Source organism: Neomonachus schauinslandi, chromosome 15 (genome assembly GCF_002201575.2).
Source record: "Neomonachus schauinslandi chromosome 15, ASM220157v2, whole genome shotgun sequence".
Taxonomy (NCBI): Eukaryota; Metazoa; Chordata; class Mammalia; order Carnivora; family Phocidae; genus Neomonachus; species Neomonachus schauinslandi.
In genome coordinates, this window is record NC_058417.1 from 46,769,992 (window position 1) to 46,787,042 (window position 17,051).

General features: G+C 55.6%; 1 protein-coding gene across 1 annotated transcript in view; it reads right to left on the reverse strand.

The window, feature by feature from the left end:
- Window positions 1-16,928, reverse strand: part of CACNG4 (calcium voltage-gated channel auxiliary subunit gamma 4) — a 56,006-nt gene extending 39,078 nt beyond the window's left edge. The window contains exon 1 of the mRNA XM_021678423.1: window positions 16,709-16,928. Coding sequence (XP_021534098.1) covers window positions 16,709-16,928 — 220 coding nt within the window. The remainder of the gene's footprint in view (window positions 1-16,708) is intronic.
- Between the last annotated feature and the right edge of the window lie 123 nt (window positions 16,929-17,051).

Below are 17,051 nucleotides of genomic sequence, written 5' to 3' on the forward strand. Positions count from 1 at the left end.
GTGTCATTATGGACAGTTTGGGATATTCGCAGGACACAGAGCCACCCGACCGCCTCTCCTCAGGGCGAATAAGCCTGCTCCTCTTTCTCGACATGCGGCAGGCAGGGGACAGTTTTTTTGCATGGGGCTATAGAAAGAGCTGGAAGCGAGTTTTGGAGGCAGACGCCTGGGTGTACCTGTTGGCCTGTGTCCAGGCGGGTGAGCCTGCCTTAGCATCTCCATCCCCCACAGGGGAAGGGTTGCTCGTGCGGTGCTGTAAGGAGGGGATGCACCACGCCAAGTGCCTGCACGTTAGCGATTTTCAGAAGTTGTAGTTTCGCTGTCATAGCTCGAAAATGAAGAGGAGGTGATGTGAAGCTAGACTGCCTGAGTCTGAATTCTGTTGTCACCACTTGTCGACTCTGGGGCCTCTGCGGCAGGTAACTTAATTCCTCCATCCCTCAGTTTCCCCATCTCTACAGTAGAAGTGGTGATAGAACCTGCCTCACGGGGCAGGTGAGGATTAACTAAATCAATATATAATTAAGTGCTTGGGACAGTTCCTGGCACATAGCAAGCGCCATGTGAGTGTTAGCTCACTCTCTCTCCTTCTCCCTCTGTAATATACCTGATTAACCAATGGTCATTAAATAACTACTTAAATAGCATTAAATCATAGCTGTTATGATGATGAGATACCATATGGAAGGTTCTGGAAATAATACATTTAGTGCCTGATACACAGTGAGTGCTCACTAGATATTCACTCTTTTTTTTTTTTTTTTAAGATTTTTTATTTATTTATCTGAGAGAGAGAATGGGAGACAGAGAGCATGAGAGGGGGAGGGTCAGAGGGAGAAGCAGACTCCCCGCCGAGCAGGGAGCCCAATGCGGGACTCGATCCTGGGACTCCAGGATCATGACCTGAGCCGAAGGCAGTTGCTTAACCAACTGAGCCACCCAGGCGCCCCTAGATATTCACTCTTATTTAAAGAAAAAAATATTCGTAATTTGGACCCTACGCAAAGAAGTGGGCAGGGGTGTGTGGGATGGATCAGCAGGTGAGGGTATTGGGGCACAAGGGCACCATCAGGCGGGGCGGGCTGGCCTGGGCACCTACCTGCTCGTGGGCAACTCAACAACCCACCTCTGAGAAGTGGGGAGGGTCTCCTGCAGTTGCCCCCCTCCGCACCACCCCCTGCCCAGGGTGCTTTGCACCAACAGGCACCCTACGAAGGCTGGTTGACTGAAAGCCAGAAATGGTCTAGAGAAAACCACCAGGTTTAAAAACAAAACAACCAAAACAAAACAGGAAAATTTCCTTCCCGATCCTTCGGAGATGGGAGAACTAAGGGTGGACATAAACACCACTTGCCAGAACATGAAGGGCTTTTAAGGGCGAAGATGAGTGCTTTGTTTTCGGCTTCGGGAAGGACTGAACGAGAAGGAACAAACGTTACCATCAGAGGCCCAGCGATTTTGATGGGCATCAACGAAGAACCCTCCAGTGTAAGACTGGGCATCTCCACCACAGCCGCTGGGCTTGGGACCTCACGTCTGCCTCTGCACGGCGGCCTGCATGGCTGTCTTCGCTAAGGCCCGCTGAAAGCAGCTCTAATGAGCATCTGGCCACAAGGACCCCTGGGCGTTGACAGCTCAGCATCACCTGGCATCTGAAGGGTCAACTGACTCACTGCCCCGAAGGGCAAAGTGGTGCTGGTCCAGGTCACAGTGGGAACTGCCTTTCCTCCAGTATTCGCCAAGCAAAGCCTTTTTCTAAAGAACTTACACGAATGGAATTGGCAATGGAAAAAAATCCGAGACCGAAGAACCCGTTATTTTAAAGCGTTTGAGGATTTTTTTGTGTGTGTGTGCCACAAAGCATGCGTAAACTTGCCACAGGGAGATGAGATTTCTCGGAAAAGAAAAGGAAAAAAAAGGAAAGAAATTTCTGTTCAAACTTCACTGGATTTCCTATTTCGAGAAACGTGGGCCAGTCTGGCTCAGGCAGAAAAATTCCCCCAAAGGAACATTTCATGATGCAGCTTTTATATGAAGTACTTAGTTTTACATATGGGAGAAAAGTGTGTAGGAGCGTCTATCTGGGTTTTATTTTCTTTTCATTTACTTTTGTGGTCAGTTTGGGTACTTTGATGGTATGAGATGGATTTCTAGGAATGCAAACCCAGTGTGTAAATTGTGCTTACAGGAAACAATAATTCGCCTGTGGACGGCTCATAGAGGCTTTCATCCAGGAATCAATTTGGTTATAAGTCAGGGGTGGCCTGTAATAAAACACCGACAAAAGGTGACTGGGCGTGATGCCGGGGAGCACGCTCCTGGAGGCATTTAAGAATAAAGAGAACAAATACCGTCAATGCTGAATGAACCTACACACCCATTCATCTGTCTGAGGACTGGAGACAGGCCCTAGTGCTTTTTATTTTTTATTTATTTTATTTTTTTAAAAAAGGTTTTATTTGTTTACTTGAGAGAGAGAGAGATCACAGAGGGAGAGGGAGAGGGAGAAGCAGACTCCTCGCTGAGCAAGGAGCCCGATGCAAGACTCGATCCCAGGACCCTGAGATCGTGACCTGAGCCGAAGGCAGACGCTTAACTGACTGAGCCACCCAGGTGCCCCCCCGATGCTTTTTAAATTTAAATATCAAGCTTCTATATCCCCCCCACACTAACATAACAGAAAATCTGAAAAAGATAGAAGGAGAGCAAAAAAATCTTGCATGGTTCCCATGACCACCATTTTAACATTTTGGTGAATTTCCTTCCAATTTTTTTTTTCCTGGCCTCATAGAATAATCATAGCCATATTCCTATTTTGTACCAGATGACCTTTAGAGGTTCCACATCTATGGGTTTTTGACTCACTCAATTTGCTACTTAATAGAATTCTCCCCATGTTTAATAAACCTTCTAATAATCACAGACTTAAGATAATACATTTTTATCTAGTAAGTGCCTCAAGAACTTTCAGAAAGTCTGCCTTGAACAGGAAGCAGGAGAGGGTTTGTGTGATTTGAATATGGCACAGAGCAAAGGGAAAGGGGAAGAAATAGGAATCTAAGGCAGAAAGCAAGAGAGGGAGGGAGGTGGGGGGGAAGGAAGGAGGGAGGGAAGATTGGGGGGTAGGAATAACAAGACGCATTGGTTTCACAGGACACTCCTGGAAGGAGACCTATGGGTTGGCCGGGTGGGTGTGGTGATGGTGGGACTGTGGGCGTTGGCTACAACCCCAACAAGGACCCTTGGGACACAGCCACCCAGTGGGGGGAGGAACTGACCAGAGCAAAGGTGGGGGGACAGGCCAGGGCCCAGCAGGCAACTGCCGGAAAGACTGAACCTCAGGGGCCACAGGCCACAAAGGGCCAGCAAGGTGGAAGAAGGGAGACCCCGCACACGGCTAAGCAAACGGGACTCTTCACCCACCAGGCATCTGGCCTTGACTCACACGCAGGAATCCGTGGGCAGAAAGACAACAAAAGCTATTTTTCATGCAAGAGAAGCTGGACATCAGGAAAAATCAGAGCGCCTTTGTATGACATGCCAAATTGCTGAAGCGAGAAAATGTATCGGGCGAGGGCTCAGATGCGAGCCGGGAAGAGCATGCTCGCCCAGGGGAACCCGGCCGTCAATGTGCGCTTGTTATCGGGCTTTTCAGAGCGAGGGCCGGAAGCGAGCGCGGGCTGTCCTCCCCCCCACTGCGTGGCAGAGATGAGCTGGTGACACGGCCTTGGCCGGACCGTCCGGTCCCTGGAAGGGAGCCTGCGTGTCCTGAAATGTCCCCGGGCAGTCTTCAGGGATCTCAGTGCTTTCCCTTGCTTGTGGTTTGGGCGGGGGGCCGGGGGCTCGCTGAAGTCTCCCTTCCTCTGAGACCCATCCTCACAGGTGGGACCCCTTCCCACTGTCCCACGTGCAGGGCGTTCTCTGGGTTAGTAAAGGACACTAACTACCAGGCATTGGACCCTTTATTCCTGGCTCGAGCTAAGCACAGACATATCTCATCTCGGCTCCTGTGAGCAAATCTGCACTGTAGGTTGTTGCTAACACCCCATTTTGCAGAGAAAGCAACCGAGGCTCCACAGACACATGGAATGATTGGCCGGCGGCCCCACAGTTAGCGGGAGGCAGAGCCTGGGCTCAGACCCCACTCACCAGGGGATTTGCGCCCTCCTCCCCCAACCCCCCCCATGCGCTACTTTTCTCCACGAGGCCCCTCATACAGCCGCTGTGTATTGCACGTCTATGGAGAAGCAGATGTGTGTGGAACCCTGCGTGTGTCTTCCTCTTGATCCTCCTGCCGGCCCTATGAGACAGGTCTTGTTAGGGCCCCCAGGAGGAGTCCCGGACAGCCAGGTATGCTCTGGAGCTCTCCACGCCCTGCACCATTGTATGTGGCCGCCTTGTCTCCTCTGGGTTCCCCGGAACCAGAGGGTAAGTTCCCTGAGAACTTTCTGTACCCACCGAGCCCAGCACGAAGCCAGGCACTCAGTAGGCACCCCACAAATGCTTCACGGTGACAGAGTTTTAGGTCCTACTGCTCTCCGAGGCAGCCCCTGGCCTTGGGTAGAGCTGGTGGCCGTCTCTTGGACAAAAGAGAGAAGTGAGGTCTGCTTCCAGCACCCAGCTCTGCTCCCCACTCCAGCCACCAATTTCTGCGCAACCTCAGGACCCTCTGGTACCAGCTTCTCCATCCCATTTTTCTCAACAAAGGCTCTTCTCGAGGCAGAAGGATACTCGAGAGAGGCTATGTCATTTACCGGGTCCAGGGCAAAGTGGAAATGCAGATCCTCTTATTCAAAAATGATTAAGAATTTAAAGATGGTGACAGCAGAGCACCGAACACACAGACGGGGTCCCAACTGCACAGGTCCCCGGCCTGTGAATGCAGCCTTGGTGACAACAGTCGCTTTGAGGCCTTTGCACATGACCTGTTACTGGGGTCTGGATTTTTCTAGGACAGTCTTGATTTTAAATCGTCTGGACCTCTCCCCTGCCCCACCACCTCCTCAAACAAACCAGGAAGGCCAACATTTCAGGATCCCAATAACACCTCCTGTATTACCTCTTACACCCTCAACAACAATAGAAAACCTCTTACCTGCTTTTTATCTAGTTTTAGTTCAGAAAATAGAAATGCCACAGTGCCATTTGACCTGTGGGGGAACCGAAGGCACTGGGGTTCCACATTCACGGCCTGACATGCCATCACAAGGGGGAACTGTTTTCATCCATCCAGCAGATGACTCCCACACCTGTGTCTTTGGGTCTGCCCTGCCTCATCCCTGCAGAGAGGGGTGGTCCCAAACCCTGTGCACTCAGCCCATCCGAAGTCCAGCTGTCCTGTCTCCAGTCCCCCTGGACCACTCCTCCTTGGTTCTGTGTCTTGGGGAATGGCTCCACTGCCTGGGGGTGTCTATCACTGTATCCCATTTTACAGATGAGAAAACTGAGCCTCAGAGCAGCTGGGGAATTTGCCCAAGGTTGCAGGGAATGCAGGGTAGAGCAGGATTCAAATGCACGTCTCTTTGACCAGCCCCCATGCTACTAACCATCGCTTGGACTTGGTTCAGATATCACCTTCCCTGACTCTTTTTCTGGAAACTGAAGCTCCTGGTGGGAGACGTCGGAGAGGTATGTGGGGCCACATCTGCAGGGTTTCGTGGATCAGGGAATGAGCCTGACTTTATCACAAATGGGTTGTGGTCCCATCAAAAGGTGTCAAGCTGGGGAATGATGTCATCTGATTATATTTTTATAAGATCTTCCTGGCTGTGAGTGAGGGGCTGGCATGGGTTGGGGGGGACAGGAGAGAGAGCAGGGACATCAGTCAGGACCCTGCATGGGGCATCGGGGTGAGAGATGACAGAGGCTGGGAGCCAGGTGGGGAGAAGTGGTGGGGAAGCAGCGGGTGTGTTCTGGGGGTCAACCTAGCAGGGCTCCTGCAGGAAGTGGCTTTCGTCTGGTCTCTGTGGTGGCCGGCACTGTGCTGGGCGCCAAGCAGACTCGCAGTGTTTGCCGGAGGCTGAGCTAAGCACCGAGTGGGTGGGAGAGGAGTCGCAGCTGATTCTCTTGAGGAGAGACCACACTGGCCAGCAAGAGCACATCTGACATGGGAGGCCACTGCCCGCATGGGGTTCCTTGCCAAGGTGTCAGGGTGATGAGAGGCCAAGCCCACGTGTTTCCATGTGCAGTCCTGTCCCCTCTGCAGTGCCTCTGTGGGAGCGGCCACTGGGCCTCACCAGCACCTTCCCAAGTACCTTCTCACTGCATACTCCCATAACCCTGCGGGGAGGATGGACAGAGGGAGGATGCAGGGAAGAGGGAAGGAGGAGAAAGAAGGGAGGGAAGAGGAGGACGGAAGGACAGAGGGAGGAAGGAGAAATGAAAGAGGGAAGGAGGGACGGGGAGAGAGGAGGGATGGAGGGAGAGGGAAGGGATGGAGGGAGAGAGGAGGATGGAAGGAAGAGGATGGAGGGAGAGGGAGAGAGGAGGGTGGAGGGAGGAGGGAGAGAGGAGGGTGGAGGGAGAGGGATGGAGGGAGAGGGATGGAGGGAGGAGGGATAAAGGGATGAAGGATGGAAGAAGAATGGAGGATGAAGGGAAGGATGGAGGGAAGGACAGGTATCATTTGCCAATTCGCCAAACAAGCAAACCGAGGCTCTAGGAGCAAAAGACGGTTCAGATAGTCAGTGGCAGGGTTGGGATCAGGCCACAGGTCTCCTGAGCCCCGTTCCGATGTTTCCACAGCCCAGCACCCCGTCCTCCTCTATCACAGCCCAGGTCCCGCCACACCGCAGTTCGCAGCGGCAGCCTCAGTACCAGGAGATGGGGTGGGGGGCCCTCGGCCTGGGTGGCCGCCGTCACAGCCCTAGGCACTGACTTGGTGCTAGACCCTATTTCAACTCCTAACTGAGAGCCCTCGGGTTCTGATTTTATGGTTCACAGAAGCCTCTCCGAGCGGTTCTGCCCCTGAGAGGTGATGACACAGCCCCGTGTTCTCCGCTGGCCCAAACATCCCCGCAGAGGCTCAGTGTCTTCCTTCCCCAGACCCTGGGGGCCAGTGAGCTGACCCGGGACCCCGCTCAAATTGGCTGCAAAGGTGGAGCAACTTTTTTCTTCTGGGAAAATTTCCAAGGTTCTGGAAACATGGAGCCAGGGAGAAGGCAATCCCTCCGTGAATATCTACAAGATGTCACGCACCTCGAAGGTTATTTTGCACACAGCCCTTTGCATGTAAGCGTGAGGTTTACTCACGACACCTTCACAGTGATCCCAGGGGCTGTCTCACCGTGAAGGGACGGACGTTTAGAGAGGCTGAGTACTTTGTCTGATGAGTGACAGAGCCTGGACTCAAACCCAGGTCCGTGTGACTTCAGTGCCAAGTGTCCGATGCTTCCATGTGGGCTGATGGGGGCTGGAAGAGAGAGCTGGGGTGGGCATCCTGCCCTGCCTCTCTCCCCGGGGTGGGGGGCAGGAGGGAGTGATGGCAGGTGAGCCAGGGAGGCTGACCAGCTTTAGCTAGTGGGTTTTCTCCCAAGCTCTGGAGCTGGGCTTAGACAAGAATTTCCCCGTGGCCTTCCCGCACTCTCAGAGACAGGGGCAATGGCCAGGGAGGAGGAGGGACACCTAAACAGCACTTGGGAGTACCTCTGCCTCTGTGGGTTTGGTGTGGTAGGAGGCACAGAAGGGTGGATGTCACGACAGGAGGGACCTGGCTTCAGGTCTGTAATCCTCGGAGGTGGGGGAGGGGAGGGATAGGCAGGGGAAGGGTGAGAGCAGCTCCAGTTAAAATCCCAAGCCCTGGGGGCGCCCGGGGCGCTCAGTCGGTTAAGCGTCTGCCTTCAGTTCCGGTCATGGTCTCGGGGTCCTGGGATCGAGCCCTGCATTGGGCTCCCTGCTCAGCGGGGAGTCTGCTTCTCCCTTTCACTCTCCCTCTGTGCTCTCCCCACTCTCTCTCAAATAAATAAATAAGATCTTTAAAAAAAAAGAAAATCCCAAGCCCTACAAGCCAGTGCACGAGCTCTACGGCTGGGGCATAAATCCTCCGGGAGCTCAACGGAAGAGCTGGGGTTGGTTTCGTGGGGGAGGTTGGCTTGAAGGATGGTTGGAAGTTGGGGAGAGGGGTGGAAGTGAGGCGATAGATCCTGATGTTTAGGGAGCAAAAACAATCAGAGGACTCTCCTGACCCAGCACCCCAACAGGGCGGCTCCCAGGCCCCATCCTGGCTCCAGGACAGTAGAATCAAGGCCAGGCATGGCTGAGTATGGCATCATAGTCTGCCATCTTTGAGCCAGCAGAGCCTGGCTTCCAGGGGAGTTACTGGAGCTTCCAAAGACCCTAGAGCTTCCCTCACAGGGTCGTCTGGCCCCCAGCCCTGTCCTGACACAGCAGAGAAATCGCAGAGCCCTTGAAATGCAAAGGGGCAAGGCCTACACCTGGGAAGCTCCTGGCATACAGAGGCCAGGGGCACTCCTGAGTCCCCCCAGTGTTGTCCTACCAAGCATTCCGTTTGGGGAGCACCTACTCTGTAGGTGTGCACTGGGCACTTTCACATTTGTTGCTTCATTATCTTATTTTCCAGGTATGTGAACAACAACTCAGGGAGGTTAAGGAACCTGCCTCAAGCTGCACAGCTTACCTGGGAAAGCTGGGATTTGAACTGAAAACCTGGCCTCCTGCCTGCAGCCCATGCTGCCTTTTCAACAGAGTCTATTTTTTTTTTTAGATTTTATTTATTTATTTTTATTTATTCATGAGAGATAGAGAGAGAGAGAGGCAGAGGGAGAAGCAGGCTCCCCGCGGAGCAGGGAGCCCAATGCGGGACTCGATCCCAGGACCCTGGGATCATGACCTGAGCTGAAGGCAGACGCTTAACCGACTGAGCCACCCAGGCGTCCCTCAACAGAGTCTATTTTAATGCGATAGAAGGAGACAGGGAATACATTTGTCCCAGGCCTCTGTATCAGAGACAATCAGGCTTCTCTTGAGCAGTGATCTCCTGCACATGGGATTCCTCACATTTGGTCATGCTCCCCTCTCCGTCCCAGCCCCGGGAAGCTCAGAGACAAGCAGTGGCCCGTCTCCAGCAACACGGCCAATCTTTGCAGCATGCATTTTGCGGGCTCATCGGACTCAACCATCCTCTTATTTTCCTGCCCTTATTTCTACTTCTGACCCAATGCCTCCTCTACTTTTTTTTTTTTAATCTCATCCCTTTCTTCCTTTCTCTTTTTTTTGGTTGGAGGAAGAACTAAATAGAGTAAAATCAGGTGATGTCATTTTCACAGCTTTGAAAAGGTTTTCACATAAAGAAATTGTTACGTTAGAAAAGGAATGTCCCTCGTCTGGTACCATGTCCTGACTCGCAGTTCGGAAGAGATGGTCTCATCAGCATCTCCCAGAACGCCATGGGGGTGAAGAGCAAGAATTGCGGGGGGGCTTGGGCATGGCGCTGGGGTTAGAACCAGTGTGTTCTCTTACTGAAGCCGATCCCAGGGACACGCGTCCTTATTGGAGGACCCTGGCTGGTCTGAGTGTGTGTTTGTGGGTTAACTGTGATGGAGCTGATGAGCTGTGGCAGAGAAAGGCCCTGAGGGAGTGAGCTCCCTTCATCTTCCTGCGTTTCCCGGTGCCCACCTGAGGGGAGGCTATGCCCAGGAAGCCCTAACCAGGCAGCCCCCACACCCCCTTCTGCTCCCTGTTACCAACGAGCCGTGTGACCTTGGATGAGTCACTTTGCCTCCCTGGCCTTGAGTTTCCTTTGCCTGCAGAGTGTGAGGCTCAGGCCCCATCAGCAGTTCTCATCCCCAGTGTGGACACACGCTGGGGTGTCACCGGCGGGGGGTGAGCTGGGTCACCTGTGAGTCATTACTCTTTTTTTTTTTTTTTTTTTGCGAGTCATTACTCTTAAGAAGGGAATGGAAGTGACCACTTATGCCACCAGTCACTGAAAGCAGACGCCAGGTCCCCCATCCGTAGAGCTGCTCTCCTCACGTGTTTTCTTGAAGGAACGAGAAGAGAGGGGAGCTCCTTCCAGCTGCCAGGAATCGGGTCCTCCCCTACCCCCCCACCTACATGCTGCTTCCCTTAGAGCAGAGGTTCTCCACAGGGGGCTGATTTTGCCTCCCCACTCCACCCCCCCCACCATGCCCAGGGGACATCTGGGAGTATTTTTGGTTGTCACAGCTTGGCAGCAGGGGGATGCTCCTGGCTTCTAGTACGCAGAAGCCGGAGATGCCGCTAAACAGCCTACAGCGCCCAAGACAGCCCCAGCCACCAAGAAGGACCCAGCCCCAAATGTCGGTGTCCTGATGTTGACAAACCCTGTCCTGTCGTGATGGGCAGTTGATGATGAATCCAAACACTCGGGACCGTGAGGACTTAGGGTGGTCCCCCCCGAGTTACCCTTCTCGGTACTTCTCAGCATGACTTCTGGTGGCGGGCACGTTGGGTGGTCACGCCAAACTTTGGAACCCCCATGGGTACATGCTTGATTTCCTTTCCTGTTCCCGCTCCTTCCTCCGTGTTCCCCACTCGGCCACGGCCCCGCCGTCTCGCAGCCGCCGTAGCCCCAGATCCAGGCAGTCACCCTTGACTCCTCACCTCCTCCTGCCTGTCCTTCTCACCACGTCTCACCATCTCTGCTGCCACCTGTTAGCCCCAGGCTTCCAGTCTGGTCTCCTGGTGGCCTCCTCTGCCTTCCAGAGTCTCCACTCTCCATGTGCAGCCGGAGGCTCTTCTAAAATCATAAGTCAGATCACTTTACTCCCCTGGCCCAAACCCCTCAAAGCACTGACCCTGATCCTGACCTCCAAGCCTCTCCGGGACCCCCATGCGGGTGCTGGAGCCCTGCCCAGCCTTTCCTGCCTCAGAGCCTCAGCTTGCCTTTTCCTCTTCTTGGAAGGTCTTTCTCCAGTCCTCCAACAGCTCTTTCCTATCCTCTTGACCGACGGCAACCCTCCCCAGCCTCTCCCAGCACACCCCTGCTCTGTGTCTGTCCTAACCCTCATCAGGACCTGGAAGTGTCAGCTACCCCATGAGAATGTTGGCTCCGGGAGAGCAGGGACCGAGTCTGTCCCGTCCACCGCTGTGACTAAGAGCCTCACACGTCTGACATAGAGCAGGGGCTCAGTGAATATGTATGGAATGACGAATAAGTGAATGGATGAATGAATGAATGAATGAATGAATAGAAGCAGGCCCGGCAGATCGGTGACTTATAGCCCTTCTGTGTGTGTCTTAGCAGAAAAAAGGTCGAGAGCCACTGAACGAAGTAATCTCAGAGGTTCTTCCAGCTGGAGGAGCCCCCCTGCCGCCCAACCCCTCCTGCTGGCCCATGTCACGGCCACATGAACCTGATTCAACCGAGAGGCTGGCGGCAAGGGGCTCTCTGGGGCTTCTATAGCAGAAAGTCAGAAATGGGAGGAATGTTCCAGATCAGCTAGGCCCCTCCCCTCAGGCCCACCAGGCTCTCTTCCACAGCTCTAGTTTGGCTATGCCATTCTTTGCTTCCCTCACCTCTGAGACTCTGGATCTGATGATTCTGCTGCCCTTCTTTGACTATAGCCCGGAAATCTCGAGTCTCCCCATCTGTTCGCTGGGGTCGCTGGAGGCCAGGGTGCGTGAGGGACCCACCTCCCTCACCTGGGCAACATCTCTCATACCAGTATACCCAGACTTCATTCACACCATGGCACACAGAGAGATGTGTGTGCCCAGGAGGTTTATTTTAAAGACCTGCTGCTTTCCTACTGAGCCTTTCTGAAGCCTCTCACATGGGGGTCCTCCAAAGCCGGCTCTGTAGTGAGGTCCTTAAATCAGACCGCCAGGATCCCCAGCTTCTCCTCACTAAGTCAATCGGGTCCAGTTAAAAGGACCTGGTTTTTTCTTATAAGAAGAGAGAAAGCAGTGAAGAACCAGGGCATTAAGGGAAGGTGGACAGGAGAAGGGACTGCCAGGGCCCCTTCCTGAGTGACTAGAGAGTGAGTACCAGTTAGGGAGCAGGGACAGGAAGGGAGAACAGCCCTCTAACAGACTGAATGCTGATGTCCCCCCGAAATTCATATACGTTGACACTCTAACCCCCAGCGGTATTTGGAGGTGGGGCTTTGGAGGCGGTGACTAGGTTTAGATGAGGTCTTGAGGTGGGGGGGGGTCCTCATGATGGGATTAGTGCCCGTATAAGGAGAGACCAGAGAGCTTGCACTCTACCTTGTGAGGACACAATGAGAAGGGGCCACCTACAAGCCAGGAGCCAAATCGGCTGGTGCTCGATCTTGGGCTTCCAGCCTCCAGAACTCTAAGAAATAAATGTTGTTTAAGCCACTGGGTCTATCATATTTTGTTACAGCAGCGCAAACTGAATAAGACAACCCCCTTACTTGCCCCTTCTCAAATCTGTGTGGTTCAAATAAAGGACATCCTCTGGCTGGTGGAAAGCCAGGCTAATCTGTCCAGACCGAAGACATTCTCTAATACTCAAGAGCTGTGACCATCTTAAGCCTCATCTTCTACACCTATGAAAGGCAGATAATTAATATTTACCTTGAAGTGTTGTTGACAATGACATGAACTAACATAGTCCTGCATGGAGGTCTTCACTAAGTGATGGCTGTTATTATCAACACCAGAGGGCCAAGGAGAGCCGGCAGGTGAGGTGACTAGCTGGGAGCGCCCTGCTGTAGCTGCTGTCCACCCACCTGGGCTTGACTGGACAGGCTGCCTGTGAGTTTTTGCAAGAGAAAATGAAAGCAAACACAGACAGGAAAAGTCCCCAGCCCAGTGCCTGGAGTGGAGTGGGTGTGGAAAGGACAGTATTTAAATCAGAACGTCTCTGAATGGTCCTATGTTGGGAGCATGGTAAGGCAGAACTGCCCAGCACCTGCCCAGAAAGGGTTCCAAGGGTCCTGGAGGAGTAAGCTCCGCCCCCAGGCCTCTGGGCAACTGGGCGGGGCCTGGGCGGACTGGAGCCCCTGGGTAGTCCCTGGTGGCTGTCTTCTCTCTCCCCTGGCCCCAGGGTGCAGTACTAATGGTTTCTTTTTCTCTGTGTGCCATGGTGTGAATGAAGTCTGGGTATACGGGTGTGAGAGATGTTGCCCAGGTGAGGGAGGTGGGTCCCTCACGGACCCTGGCCTCCAGCGGCCCCAGCGAATACTCCGGAGCTAACAGTGGGCGTGGGGGCTTTGGCAGGCTGACATAAGCTGCAGCCCTCTGGGCCCACAGTCTCCTCCCCTCCTATGTTTACACGAGGTCTTCTGTTCCCAGCACATAGTACATGCTCCATAATGCTTGCTTACGTTCTATACCTTGCCTAATTGCAAAATGCATTAGAGATTGAACAAATGCTGGTTGGTGATACCTGTGATAGGAAAGTCCACAAAGCTTTATGACTTCTTTCCTGTGTCCCCAGCTTTGGGCTGAGTGTCACCAAAGACACAAAGAAAGAATGAGGTGGGCTTGGGAAGGGAGGGAGCAGGAGACTGATGGTGATGGGGATGGGCTAGTCCAGAACGTGGTAGAAGAGAGAGAGAGAGACAGACAGAAACAGAAACAGAGGCAGAAATAGACGAAGAGAAGAGAAGAGAAGAGAAGAGGAGGAGCGAGGGGAGAGGCGAGGAGAGGGGAGGGAAGGGGAGGGGAGAGAGAGTATGTTATGCAATTTGGGCATCTCCTGTACATTCTCACTTCTGAATGGCTTCATGCTGCTGTCAGCCCAACCTCAGAGCTAGGCTCCACTGGGTAGTCAAGTACTTGGTTCTATTTTTAATGGCAACCCAGAAGCTGTTTGGGAAAGGGCAGGATGACATGGTGGGAAGAGCTTTGTAGTGAGACAAAGGCTCAAATCTGGCCCAGCAGCCTCCTACCTGGGCGCATCTGGGCAAGTGCCTTACCCTCTCTGAGCCTCTGTACCCTCGGCTGCAGACGGGGGTGCAGACAGCATCCTCTCGGGGCTGCTGTGAGCATGCCATGTGCTAAAATGCACAGGCTCTGAGCGCTTGGCCGATAGAGGGGCTCGGGGTGGGGGGGGCAGAAAGAAGCTGGGGTGATGGTAGCCCTGGCTGGCTGGGGGTGGGCCTGTCCGACTACAGGGATGCCTTCAGTACACGGAGGGCTGGGCTCTCCGGGCCCCGGCAGCATCATCGATGGGAGACAACCAGGAAACGGAATCACTGTGAGTTGCCAGCAAACCCTTTTGAGTCCCCGGCTACAGGATTTCTTCCAGGTTCATCCCAGGGGCTTGATCTTTTCTTTTCTTTTTTTCCCCATGTCAAGCTTTGGGGGTACTTTGCTAGAGAACAGGTGGAAATCATGCATTTTACACACAAAGCCAACACTGGGGTGACCAGGGCCCCAGGGAAGCTTGGGATGGCTGTGCTGTCCGGGTCCTGGCCTGGACCCTCGCTGGCAGGTGGAGGCATCACCGGGGTCGGGCGACTGTGCTTCTCCGCGGTCTGCCAGCAATTTCCACCCAGGTCCAGGGATGGATGATGCTAGCCACAACAAGGAATCCTGAACCAGCGCTCCCAGCCCTGGGTTGGTCCGAGGATGTTCCAGCCTTTGGATGTGGCCTGGTTCGGCCCTCAGAACCCCTGAGCTCAAGTGGGGGGTGGGGGTGGGGGGGATGACAGAGGCAGCTCAGTTCTTACCGTGAAGTCCCCCAGATGGCAGTTCCCCACCCTCCCTCCGCCAGCGGAGCCAGCTGCCCAGATCGGCTTGGGGCTCTCTTGATGAACACCGGGTGCAAATGGCTCCAGGCAGCTGGCTAGATGCTAAGTGCAGCATCAATCCTAATTAGGATGAGGAATTAATAAAGGAGGCATTCGAGCTGCTCTGCAGAGGCCAGGCTCGCCGCTGTGGAGGAGTTAGTTCCGATTTCCACGGGGAAACTGGGAGGCCTGGGCTCCACGTGTGCATGTGGGAGGTGACAGTGGCATGACTTACCGTGCCACGCAGAGCCTGTGAGGCAGAACATGGGGGCTCTGCAGCCCCTCTTCTGTGTCTAACTCAGGTGCTGTGGCAGGTAATGACGTGGGTACATTCTCCAGATGAGAAGAGTAGGTGTTCGTGATCTGAGCAACTGCACACCAGAAATGATGTTTTTCAAAAGAAAAGGGGAGGGTGTGATCGTGGGCCCACCGATCCTTCGTGTGGCCGTGTTTCCCAAACTATTGATTGCACATGCCCACTCCTCCAAGACTCCACTTAGCCTTGGCGTTAAACTCCAGATTGCAAAGGGCAAGGCAGCCTTGTTTGGGAGAGGGTGTGGGGGGGCAGAGGTGGGCAGGATTCCCGCCAGAGCAGGTCTAGGAGGAGGGGAAGGGCGCAGCCGACCCAGCTTTATAAAGCCTTTTTTTTTAGAGGCCTCCAAATGCGGCCAGAAAAAGGGCCATCTCTTTAAGAGCTCCCTACCAACCTCCACCAAGCTCCAACGCCGCTGAACTATTTGCAGGGGCCGTAACTGCAGTAAGGAAGCCTGAGTGTGTGGGAGAACTCCCCGAATAACGGAGGGGAGGAGTTAACACACGGGAAAAGGTTACAGAAAAAGAAAGAGGAAACTCTGTCCAAGGATATCGGAAAGGAACGTTCCGCCAACTTCCCCCCATCCCTCCTCCAATCTGAAAGCCAAGACCAAGCGGCAGGCCCCGTCCACAACCTGGCTGGGACCAGACCGCCCCTCCACAGCCACCTGTTAGTTCCAGTTCCGCAGCAGGGCGGGCGGGAGGCGCTGAAGTCGGGCGCATTGAGCCACTGGAGGCGTCCGGGCCCCTCCCGCAGAGGGAGCGGTCCCCACGGTCCCGGGACACCCAATCCCGGCCCCCAGAGGCGTTCCAACCTTACAACACCCACTACACGGCCTCCTCGCGCATCTGGGGGGCGCAGCGCCCCGCCCCTCTTGCCCCGACGGGGCGGCCACGCCCCTCCCAGGCAGTTGTCGGTCCGCGGGTCGCCCCTGCGCACTCCGGTGTCCTGCCGAGGTCTCCCGCAGCCTCCCTGTCGAGGGACCGCGACGAACGGCTTGCTCCCCGAGGCGGGGGGGGGGGGGGGAGTCTCGGTGACGCACCCCTCCCTCCCCACCGAGCAGGGAGCAGCGGGCCGGGGCCCCATGGAAGAGTAGGCGGCGGAGCAGGGTCTGGGCGGCGTCAGGCTCCGGCGACCCCGCTCGCCCGGAGTCGCTCGGAGCCCGGCCCCCACCCCCACCCCTCGGCCCCGGCCTGGAGCGAGCGAGGAGCGGCCCCGGCGCTCCCCGCCCCCGGCCGGCCCCGCCCCAGGATGGCCAGTTACCATAGCAATCGCACAGACACCGGTTGCCAAGCAACCCCTCCCCCTCCTCCCTCCCCTCCTCTCCGGTCCGCTCCCCCCAACCCCAGCCTCCTCCCGCCCCCACGCCATCCTCCACCTCCCCCGGGGGCTCCGGCGCGGCCCCTCGGGATCGCTCCGGTCTCGGGCTGCACGCGCGCCCGTGAGTTTCGGTGTGTTTCATTGTGTCTGTGTGCGAGGGGGTGTGCGTGTGCGTGGAGTTTGTGGGATCGGTTTGAGGGACCCCGAGCTGGTGCACAGCTGGCCGCGAGGGGACCCGCCCGCTCGCTCCGGCTCCTTTGTGTGTCGCGCGAAGCCAGTGCCGCGCCCACCCCCTTCCCGGCCGGCACCCCGGGCAGGGTGTGCGTGTGCGTGTGTGTGGTGCCGGGTGGGTGGGTGCCGGGGCCGGCCGTACCTTCGATGCAGCACACCCGCCACAGCCCCGAGTGGGTGAGGTCGCCGCGGGCGCGGCGGGGCGCGGGCCCGTCGTCCATGGTCAGGTTGGTGCCGTTGCAGATGTGCGCGCTGGAGTAGAGCCAGTAGTCGGTGCCGATGGCGATGGCCATGAGCGAGAAGGCGGCGAAGGCTCCGGCCGTGGTCAGCAGCATCTGCAGCCCGCGGTCGCATCGCACCATGGTGGGCGCCTCATAGTCCGCCGCCCGCCGGCCCGGCCCGCCGCGCCCGCCCGCCCTCCTCCCTCCGCGCGCCGCTCCGGGGGCGCCGGGGCTGGGGGGGCCGAGGGCCGGGGGGCGGCGCCG